At 41.8% G+C, this 12,292-nt stretch overlaps 1 protein-coding gene across 1 annotated transcript in view; it reads right to left on the reverse strand.

Annotated features, from left to right (window-relative positions):
- Nucleotides 1-12,292, reverse strand: part of LOC145405854 (CCAAT/enhancer-binding protein zeta-like) — a 106,521-nt gene that overhangs the window by 78,460 nt on the left and 15,769 nt on the right. Inside the window, exon 3 of the mRNA XM_080277131.1 lies at nt 5,252-5,443. Coding sequence (XP_080133257.1) covers nt 5,252-5,443 — 192 coding nt within the window. The remainder of the gene's footprint in view (nt 1-5,251; nt 5,444-12,292) is intronic.

Below are 12,292 nucleotides of genomic sequence, written 5' to 3' on the forward strand. Positions count from 1 at the left end.
AACTTTTCCACTAAAGATCTAAGAATGAATATCTGATCTACACAACCTCCTACCTAACTGTGTGTGTCATCACGTAGTGTCTTCCCATATTGTAAGATCCAAATTTTCTTGACCAAAGACCATTGGTTCATAATAAACATAAGGCACAAAGCCTCTTTTTTTTTTTTTTTTCACACTCGTTGCACTAAAGGCAAAAACATGAATTTTGCTGCTCCTTCATCATTAGCTTCTTTTTCCAACAAAGAAAACTATCCACACTGTAAACACACCTGACTCATATCTGTCTGATTGTTTGCATTTAAGCTCCAGCACCACACGCCACTTCATTCAACAATTTTACATTTTCATTCAAAATAAACAGTTCAACGCTCCTCATGGGGCAACATAGAATTGGCTGATGGATGAATGGATGGCTTTTCCTGTGTTCATAGCACATTCAGGGTGTTTAGGCACAATTAAAGTTACTTTGGAACCGCATGCTCAGAGTTCTCAGAGGAAATGTGGAGTAAGGAAATAAGCAAATAAACTTCTCATCACAGCGACTGTCTACACAAAACTGAGGCAGGCTGTGACAGATGGTGTGAGACATGGTCACATGGGTCGGGTCAGGTTAAGGAAGCCAATCAGTGACCAACAAAAGCATAACACACGAGTTGTATCTGGAAATCCAATACCTAAACACACCCATTTCCCACAGTTTTCCTCGTGCAATTCAGTGGTATTACCATGCTATTAAGTAATAATGGGGGAAATTAAATCTCCATGTTACTGTAAGTGTTGCCTATACACTGTACATACACTGTATATGGCTAGTGAGGGAGTGATCGCCCTCTACCTACACAGATCAAAAGCCCTCGGGAGCAGGGGGGTGGTTGCTTTCTCAGCCAGAGGAACTCCTTGAGAGTGAAATGGCTGGGAAGCATGCCGGCACGTGACTGGCTACGGCATAGCTGGGTCTTTTGGGTGTGGGCAATCAGGCAAGTTAGCTGCCTACTGCGACTGCAACACAATGGCGAGGTGTTCAGGAAGTTAGCCAAAGAAACCTTGATGGACTCTGAAAGAACAATAATGGCCCCCAGTCCCGTGCAGCCCTTAAATGGGCAGGGGGTGCTAAGAATCTCACGGTTGCCTCAATTACAATCTAATTCCTTTGTTAATGCAAAAAATACAATTAAAATTGGTAACTGGAATGTGAGAACGCTAAATCATGACGGTAAAATCGATGAGTTAGTGAAGGTTTTTCAAAATTACGGACTTGATATTTGTGCTCTGACAGAAACTAGATTAACTGGAGTCGATAAGTTGGATTTGGAGGATGGTGTACGTTTATTGATATCTGGCCGACAGGACGGAATGCATTATCAGGGAGTAGGATTGTTGCTGGGTTGTAAGGCAAATAAGGCTTTATGTGAGTGGGATCCTATAGATGAGCGATTGTTATACGCACGGTTTAAATCAAATCATGGCAACATCAGTCTGTTTGTGTGTTATGCACCTACTAATGATGCACTCGATGAAAGGAAAGACACATTTTATGAAAAGTTGCAAGAAGGAGTAGGAAGGGTACCTAGACATGATGTTTTGATCTGCGTTGGAGACTTTAATGCAGTAATGGGCTGTTCAAATGAGGGATTTGAGGCATGTATGGGTAAGATGGGAGTTGGTAGTAGGATGAGTGAAAACGGAGTGAGGTTTGGAAGCTTCTGTCTAGCAAATAACTTAGTCATTGGGGGCACACTCTTTCAGCATTGCAATATACACAAGACAACTTGGGTGTCGCCGTGTGGAAAATATAAAAATCAGATTGATCACATCGCTATCAGTAGGAGGCATAGAAGTTCTCTGCTAGATGTTCATGTTAAACGGGGAGTGGATATTGGTAGTGACCATCAACTCAGCATTGCAAAAATAAGGTTTAAACTTAAAAATCAGAAGAAGGAAAAATCTGGTGTTGGTAGATACGATATTGTTAAGCTTAGAAGGGAAGGAGAAGAAAAGGAGGAATTCAGATTAGAATGCAGAAATAGGTTTTTGGTGGTGGAAACGTTGGAAGAGGGGGAGAGAAGTGTAGATGAGATGTGGGAGGATGTGAACAAAGTTTTGCATGAGACTGCTGAATGTACAATTGGAAGGAGACATAGATTCAGGAGAAAGAAATGGATATCAGAGGAAACGTGGGATATGATAAAAAAGAGAGGTGAGGCTAAATTGAGGAGTGAGATGCAATGCGTTGATGAACGAGAGATTGAATTAGCAAGAGCTGCGTACTGGAGTTTGAATTCAGAAGTAAGAAGGTTAGCTAGGAGAGATAAAAGAAGATGTGTGGATGAAAAGGTTGCAGAGACTGAAATCTTAATAAACAAAAATGATGGACAGAGTCAAAGAATAGCATATGAATCGATTAGAGAACTGAGTGGTAATGCAGGTAAACGCAAGGAAATACCAGTTAGAGACAGGGAAGGAAATTTATTGACCAAAGATGGAGATATTAAAAATAGATGGAAAGAGCATTTTGAGACAGTTCTTAATAGACCAATACCACCAGAAGAGGATATACCGTCTGCTCAGGAAGATTTAAATATAGAAACAGGAGAGTTGAGGCTTGCAGAAGTGGAGAAAGCAGTAAAACAGTTAAAGAATAATAAGGCACCAGGGGAGGATGGTTTATTTCCAGAAATGTTTAAAGTGGAGGGGGATAGATTAATAATGATCTTGACCAAGCTATTCAATAAGATATGGGTGATGGGGTTACTACCATCAGTTTGGAAGAATGGTGTAATTGTTAAAGTTCCGAAGAAGGGAGACCTGAGTGAATGTGGTAATTGGAGGGGAATCTCTTTGTCACCAATAGCTTTGAAAGGTTTCAGTAGAGTGTTGTTAAATAGGTTGGAGCCGGTGGTTGAGGGTATTCTGAGGGATGAACAGGCTGGTTTTAGAAAGGGACGTGGTTGCAATGATCAGATCTTTATAGTTAGGCATTTGATGCAGCAAGTTAATGAAATGAGAGTACCGTTAAGTCTTTGTTTTGTTGATTTTGAAAAGGCTTTTGATAGTGTTTCGAGAGAGACTATGGGGAAGATCATGAGACATTATGGAATACCAGAGGAGTTTGTGAGGGTAATTATGAACATGCATGAGGACACATTTTGTAAAGTGATGGTTGATGGTTGTCTGAATGATTTGTTTGAAGTCAAGTCTGGAGTAATTCAAGGTGGTGTTCTATCGCCTTTGCTATTTATATTGGTCATTGATTACATTATGAAACGCGTTGGAACAGAAACCGGTGCAGGTATACTTTGGGGAGAGAACAGGAAACTTTTGGATTTAGATTATGCAGATGATATAGTTTTGATTTGTGATGGGCCAGAAGAGATGCAGAGAGTGTTGGACTGTTTGGTGAGTGAAGGTCGCAAGGTGGGTTTGGTTATTAATTGTGGAAAAACTGAAATAATCAATATGAATATGGAAAATGCGCAGGAATGTGTAATTGGAGGTATGGTTATAAAGCAAGTTGATAGGTTTAAATATTTAGGTACTTATTTAGCCAAGGATGGTTCTTTGAACTTTGAATTCGAGGAAAGGTTAAAGAAGGCTAATCAGGCAATGGGAATGCTTAAAAATATTTGGAATAATAAAAATTTTTCTGTGCATACAAAAATCAAACTTTATAAGGTAATGGTTAGGAGTATCTTAATTTATGGACACGAGTCTTGGTACAGCACAGTGACTATGGAAAATAAATTCTTGGTGTTTGAAAACAAAGCACTTAGAAGAATATTAGGAGTTAAGTGGTGGGAAAGGATACCAAATAGTAGAATTAGAGAAATAACGGGAGTGCAGCCGGTCGATGAATATGTTAGGTTCTCACGATGGAAGTGGCTAGGACATGTGTATAGGAGACAGGGAATAGTACGAGGTACACCAGGGTGGGTGGCACTTGGTAGGAGAGGTAGAGGAAGGCCAAAAGAGACGTGGGTGAGGACAATGAGACGGGAAGCTGGAGATGAGTGTTGGGGAGATCTTGAGGAGTTAGCACAAGATAGGATGTGGTGGTGTGAGTTCATCGAGGCCCTATGCATCCCCGAGGGTGCCACAGGAAATGATTGATTGATTGATTGTTACTGTAAGATCCTAGTTTCATCTCTATCTATCTATCTATTGCCAGATGCCATAATCCCATAAGGGGTGGCATTTGACTCTGAGTTATTTGTTTTACATGGAGGGGCACTAACCCTCCACCAACCCACTTGCTGACACGTAGGGAGCACGTATGGTTTGGTTATATGGTTGCCACCCAGCACTGTAAATGGTTTCTTGGCTTACAGGAAACCATTTGGCTTGTCACTCAATGTAAAGCCACCTGTAAAGGAAAGAAAATCATTAGTTTTTTTTTTTTTTTTTTAATGCGTCCGACTCTGGGCATAGGCTTCACAGCCTGCTTTCAAGGCCCAGTAGTCCTCCTACGTACCGCACACCACTAGTGACAGGTAAGATGGGAGAAATAGGAAGTGAGGAGGGCAGGCACAGAAAAAGAATGATAAAGGCTTGCAACTATACTGTATTGTAAGAAGAAGTTCATGATCAGGGATTTGGCACCCTTTTTAATGCAACAGCGACCAGACTGACTCTATTGGATATGTTTATGTGAAGCTACAGAACCTAGTGAATGTTTTTGGCATATCAGATAGAGCCTGTGGAGTCACATGGAGAGACAGGCTGACAAATGAGGATATAAAGGTGCATTGTGGTGTGGATGTGGATGTGATAAAAAGCATTAGGAGGAACACACTGAGGTGGTTTGGCCATGTGGAGAGGATGGAGAGTGAGAGACTGACAAGGAGTGTATGTGAGTGAGGTGGAGGGGAGGAAAGGGAGGGGGAGGCTGAGGATGAGATGGAGGGATGGGGTGGAGAGGTATATGAAAGAGGGGGGTGTGAATTGGGAGCAGGGCAGTGAAATGGCGGGGGACAGGACAACGTGGAGGCGATTTGTTTGAGGCCACCCTGTACGGGATTGAGGCGTCTGGCAATAGATAGATAGATAGACAGATAGAGCTAGGATAACGGGGACATGAATGGTGAGCGAATGGAAGCGTAGCCCATTGGACTGGGCAAATTTGGGCTGTCTGGACATTGCTACTCCTCACCCTGCCCTAAGGTGGGAAAGGAGGTCCGGATGATGACGATGATGATGATGGTGATGATACAGTATATACATAAATACATTTTGTATATGGTATATATATACTTACCAAATACTTCTTGGTAACCTCCCTTAGCCTTAGGAGTGACCATAGATATGAGAGCATTAAGGTTGGAGAGAGAGTGTGCAGGTGCCTCCATACATCGCAATACATGAGCAGCAACCTTGTCACGAGAGGTTCCATGGCTGAACACTGCTTTTCGGAAAATGGCATCTTGCTTTTTTGATCCAGCCTCTTCTTCTGTAATTCAAATACAATATTACTGGTAAGTAAAGCAGAGAACAAGAGTGTGTGCTTAGATGGTATGATCACATGGGGAGAATGTATGCATAAGTACCTAAAAAAAAAATGAAGACCTGATTCTCAGTGCCTTTCCCTCAGAAAGTGGTATCTGGCAGCTGTCATGGCACAGTTATATTTCCTTTATTACACACTGGGGAGAACAATATTTAAATAATTATTATGTATATATATAGATAGATGGATAGATAGAGATAGATGGATAGATATAAATATAGATATATATATATACATATACTGTATATATATATATATATACACACACATAAACTTTATATATATATATATATATATATATATATATATATATATATATATATATATATATATATATACTGTACTGTATATATATATATATACATATACAGTACCCTCGCATCCAACACGCATTTGTCCAGCACGATTCGCGTCCAGCACAGAGAGCAAAAAATGAGTACGATTTAATATGATTTAAGTGCTGTAAAACGGGTGCGTAAGCATAACACTGACGGAGTTCCGAGAAGTGGGCGAAATCCGCAGAGTTCGCCTCTAGCACGATCACCCCTGGTCCAACACGGTCATACTGGACGTTTCCGTGACGCTGACAGCCAATCAAAACTTCCGATCAAGTAGCCTCCCCCGCCCGCTATCATGACGAGATTGTAATGTCGCCCAATGAAAAACGTTTCTGCTCTCACGTGATGTTTTGTTTAAATTTCTCCCGCCACAGCGCCACTCAGTTGCATAATTCGCATTGAACGGTGCTTTTTTCTCACTGCATTTTCTGCCCTTGCTGCTGCATTTTACCCTGCTCACGATGCCTAGGAAACCTTCTAAGAACCCCAAGAAGCGGTGGCACCTCCCTCAGGCGACCAAGCTAGAATTCATCGAGAGGCAGAAGAAAGGGGAGAGGAATTTCAAAGGATTTATGAGGGAGGTTGAGGAGGAGCAGCAGCCATTACCTGCTAGTGATGCCAGCAGCCATCCTCCAGGGACCCATTAGGACTACCTAGTCTCAGATATCACCTTCCATTCCCAGCAAGCCCACCAACATTATCGTAAAAGTTTAGTTATCATTCATAGTACAGTATCATTTATTATAATCACAGTAGTACCAATAAATGTATAGGTATATGGTAGGTATTTAGGGTGACTTTTCCTAGGGTTGATGACATAATTCATTTTTCCCCATAAGCTCTGTTGTTTGTCCAACACGTTTTTGGTCCAACACGGGACCCAAGCATGACAATATTACCGTGTTGGACGTGAGGGTACTGTATATATATATATATATATATATATATATATATATATATATATATATATATATGTGTATATGTGTGTGTGTGTGTGTGTGTGTGTGTGTGTGTGTGTGTGTGTGTAATCATCCACTCACTTGATGTAGCATTGCTTTGGGTGTCTGTCCATTCCTCTCTTCCTTCCTTCCTCTTCTATCTTTCTTTCCTTCATTCATTCCTCTTCCTTCTGCCTATGGGTGACTTTACACTCCATCTTCTGTCTCTCTTTCCTTCATTCTTTCCTCTTCCTTCTGTCTATGGGTGACGCTACACTGGGTGACAAGTCAAATGGTTTCCTGTATACCAGGAAACCATCTACTATGCTGGATGGTAATCATACAACCAAATTTTGGCACCTGGTGGCTTAATGGGTAATTAACTCTCTTGCACTCTTCCGATGCCACCTGAGTCCAACCAGTTCCAATTACTGAGTGACAGTCTCTTGCCAGCCCAGACCTCAAACTCCTCACTCAGCGATTCATGCGGTATCAGAAACTGATTTCGATCATTTCATTCTCCCGCCCTTATTATAACTGTATTGCTTTGACACTAGTTTATGTTATAATTTAATAATCTTCCTAATGAATGAAAAAAAATTATTAAAAAAAAAAAAAATTACCATATTGTATCATTCACTTATTTATTCAATGCTCATTTACTCACAGACATATAAACATTTTGGCAATCCATCCATCCATCCATCATCCATTCCTATATTGCCCCATAAGGGGTGTAGGAGCCCGGGTCTAGGCAGCTGGTCCCGACATTTAAGATGAGAGTGACCAGCCTCACTCATCCCTGAGTGGCATTACATGAGCAATCAACCCCAACCATCCCATGGATATAAACCTTCAGCAGCTCAATCCAATTGGAATGCAATAATTACAAACTAAACCACCAGGCGCCAAAATTTGGTTATATTTCGGCAATGATAATAGAATCATTTTGTTTCGTTTTTAAAGGCTCCAGCATGCTTGCATGTGTCGGCCCTGGCCGCCTAATGGCGGCTCTCCATGCTGCACGATCCATTGCAGCCTCCCTATTCAGTCCCTTAACTCTAAGGTCACACTTAATGACCTCGTCCCATGTCTTTCTCGGTCTACCCCTCACAACTCCACCCCCTATATTAACACTTCTCACCCTATTATCATCCCCCATCCTCTCCACATGTCCAAACCATCTCAATCAACCTCTCCTCATCACATCAATACACTCCAGTCCCATCCTACCTCTCAACTCTTCTATCGTGAACCCAGCCCCCCCAGACCTTGGACGCAGGGACGCACTACACATCCACCTAATCATTGTCATTTCTGTACGTCTGAGCTGGCGGATATCCTCCTCCTTCACTGCCCAGGTCTCACTACCATACAGCATTACACTCCTAAAACATGCTGCATACAAAGACTCCTTAGCACGTAGGGAGAGTCCTCTCAATGTCAAGAGAGGCAAGACCTCCCTGAACTTCTTCCAACCACTTCTCACCCTAGCCACAGAGCTAGCTCCAGCCCCACCTCCAGCACACAACGTCTCCCAAATAACAAAACTTTTCCACAAACTCAAAAGTGTGTGGAAGAATATTGTAGAACATTTATCTGCGATCTATTTCATTAAAAAATGACATTTCTAGCTATACTAGAAAATTTTTTATGGAATACAGAATAACAATACCACACATTCCTCACTCAGTGATTTGTGCAGCATCGTAAAATGATTACAATCATTTCATTCCCCTGCCCTGATTTTTAAGTGTATTGTTATGAAACTGACATATGTTACAAATGAATAAATGATCTTCGTAATGAATGAAGAAAAAATTTAGGATATAAAACACCATACTTTATCATTCAGTAATGTATTCATTTACACACTGACATATATAAAGTACTCACACACTATATTTTTTTGCTGGGAAAAAATACAGCAAATTATATGGTTGGACTCAACCTACATCGAAAGAGTGCAAGCGGTTCATTTCACTTGGACGAATCCTGAGTCAAAAGAGTGCGAGCGGTTGGATTTCACTTGGACGAATCCTGCATCAAAAGAGTGTGAGCGGTTGGATTCTTCACCGGGCCCCTGTGTATGAAAGGGTTAAGGCGCCTGATGGTTTGGTGGGTACTTAAGGCGCTCCAATCGGATTAAGCCTGTGCAGGTTTATATCCAAGGGGTGATTGGGGTTTATTGCTCACATAATGCAACTCTGGGATGAGTGAGGCTGGTCACCCTCATCTTAAATGTCACCAATTTGCCTAGCCCTGGGCTCTTACACTCCTCATGGGGCAAAATATGATTGGATGATGGAAGGATGGATTAATAATAATTTCTGGTTTATTAACTCATGGCAGCCAGTGGTCAAAAATACACAGGTCCTTAGTCTAGTTTCCTAACCTAAAAGGGTCAACATGCTGACCCTGGCTTCTCCTGAGGAGCGCTGACACACTACCAAGCATCATCAAGGATGGAGTGAAGCAAAGGCACAAGAAGACAGACCGCCTAATCTTTACCCCGCTGTTTCAAATCCTTGAAGGTCTTCTGCCACAGTGTGCACTGAGCTACACCCGACAGGTGAGAGCTCACCTCACCCACACATTTTACCGCAGTCTGAGCAGGGCTTGAACTCGGGTCACTTGGACTGGGAGTCGAGTGCTCTATCAACCATGCCACACATTGTGTGTGTGTGTGTGTGTGTGTGTGTGTGTGTGTTGTTACTGTTCATATCTCAAATTATGTAAGAGGAAGCTTAGCTGTACGAAAGAATGTAAAAGGTACAGTCTATTGCTCATCAGTTTCAAGGGTAAAATGCAGAGAAACTCTCTTACTTCTTCATGAAAATAAACATCTAAAAGTATATTTCTACCCACATTTAAATCACTATGCGGGATGATAATCAGATGGGAAAACAAAGTCATGAATGCAGTGAGCATGCAATGGAGTACTAAAAGGAAGCAAGGAAGACTATCCACTGAATTTAGGGAAAAAGTAAAATTACTGGGGAACAACTACATTCTCACCTTAACCTGGCCCAGATTTTCATCCTTTTTTTGCAGCTTAATTTATGTAGTTCAATGGGGGGAAAAACAATACTACGGCTGCACAGTATTTCCATGGCATTTCTTTCTGACTAGCATCATAGGTTAATGTTCAACTGTTTTTACAACTCAGCATTCAAGATGGAGGGATGGCAATTTTGGATCAAGTCAGGGTAAAAAGAGTAGTCATTTTGAATGACAAATGATGAAATTTCAATTTGTAATAAAATCTAAAAGTCAGTCATATTAAAGAAACTAGGATGCGCTCGGAAAGTGTATACCTCCGCCAAAGCGAATGCCATTAAAAAGGATCTGGATCCAGATCCATGGATATAGGATCCGGATCCACCCCAAAATATAATCCATTCATTCTTGGCCCATGGCCCATCTTTCCACTAAATTCCATTGAAATTCATTGAGAACTTTTGGAGATATTGTGCGGGATACTCCAGATCTGGATCCGCACCAAAATTTAACCTTTTCTTCCTTGGCCCATGGCCCACCCTTCCTCAAAATTTCATCAAAATCTGTTTATATCTTTTTGAGTAAGCCTGGAACCAGATCTGTGGAAATAGGAACCAGATCTCCCTCAAAATTTTATAAATTCTTTCTTGGTCCATGGCACACCTTTCCACAAAATGTCATTGAAAGTCACTGAGAACTTTTGGAGATATTGTCTGGGATACTCCGGATTCGGCCCAAAATATAATCATTTCTTCCTTGGGCCATGGCCCATCCTTCCACAAAATTTCATCAAAATCCATTCATAACTTTTTGAGTAATCCTGCTAACTGATACACAAACAGACTAGCAGACAAACAAATCAATGTCGGGTAAAACATAACCTCCTAGGCAGAGGTAAAGATGGAATGGTGATGGTCAAAAGCAAGAATGACAATGATGAGAACAAAAGACGAATAAGCTTGTGGTTAACCAAAATATTACATTTGTAATAAATAAAGTATGTGTCACAATGAAGGTCAGAAGAGATGCAGCCCCACTCACAGTGTCTATCTATCTATCTATCTATTGCCAGACGCCTCAATCCCGTTTGGGGTGGCCACAAACAAATCGCCTCCAAGTCACCCTGTCCCCCGCCATTTCACTCCCCTGCTCCCAACTCACACCCCCCTCTCTCATATACCTCTCCACCCCATCTCTCCATCTCATCCTCGGCCTCCCCCTCCCTCTTTCCCCCTCCACCTCACTCACATACACTCTCTTCGTCAGTCTTTCACCCTCCATCCTCTCCACATGGCCAAACCACCTCAGTGTGTTCCTCATAACGCTTCCTATCACATCCACATCAACACCACAACGCTCCTTTATATCCTCATTCGTCAGCCTGTCTCTCCATGTGACTCCACAGGCTCCTCTTAAATAACTCATTTCCACAGCTCTCACTCTTGACTTGTGTCCTTCCAACAACGTCCACGCTTCACTTCCGTACGTTAGAGTTGGTATCACAATACTGTCATGTAGTAACTTTTTCATTTCCATGCTCACTTCCCTGTTTCTTATCACTGCTTTCAAAGAACCAGCAACCTTTCTTCCCTGCTGTACCCTTTCAAGCACTTCACCCTCCAAACCTCCATCCTTACTCATCACACTACCCAAGTACTTAAAAGTACTCACATTTTCCAATTCCTCACCATCCAACCTCGCTGTACATTCACTGACTTCACCTCTCTCAAAGACCATCACTTTACTCTTCCCTACATTCACCTTTAGATTCCGTTTCCTACACACTCTCTCAAACTCATCCACCTAGCCTTGCAGCTCTCCTTCGTCTTCACTCAACAACACGGTATCATCTGCAAACAACAGTACAGGGAGTTTCCAAACACTATCCTCTCTCACCAGGGCCACTCCAACATCCACTACCCTACCTTGTACCTCTTTTATTACCCCATCCATGTACAGATTGAACAACCATGGAGACATGACACATCCCTGTTTCAACCCAACTTTCAAAGAGAAAAATTCACTTAGTTCACCATCCACACGCACTGCAGCCTTCGCACCATCGTACATACTCTTCACAGCATTCAACAACTTCCCATCTATTCCATATATTCTTAACACTTTCCACAATCCTAGTCTATCCACCCTGTCATATGCTTTCTCCAAATCCATGAAAGCCACATACAACATCTTTCCCTTCTCTAGAAACTTTTCCACTAAAGATCTGAGAATGAATATCTGATCTACACAACCTCTTCCCTTCCTAAAGCCTCCCTGTTCTTCTCCAACTAATTTCTCTGTTCTTTCTCTAACTCTGTCAATAAGTATCCTACCATACACTTTTCCTATTATACTAAGAAGACAAATGCCCCTATGATTACCACACACTTCTTTTTCCCCTTTTCCTTTGTACAAGGGAATAATTATACCTGACTTCCAATCCTCCGGGACTCTACCTTCCTCCCAGGCCAATCTGCACATCTTCCACATCCATTCTACTACTATCTCTCCCCCAT

The sequence above is a fragment of the Coenobita brevimanus genome, chromosome 1, assembly GCF_032717465.1.
Source record: "Coenobita brevimanus isolate Jiangsu-jjx chromosome 1, ASM3271746v2, whole genome shotgun sequence".
Lineage (NCBI taxonomy): Eukaryota > Metazoa > Arthropoda > Malacostraca > Decapoda > Coenobitidae > Coenobita > Coenobita brevimanus.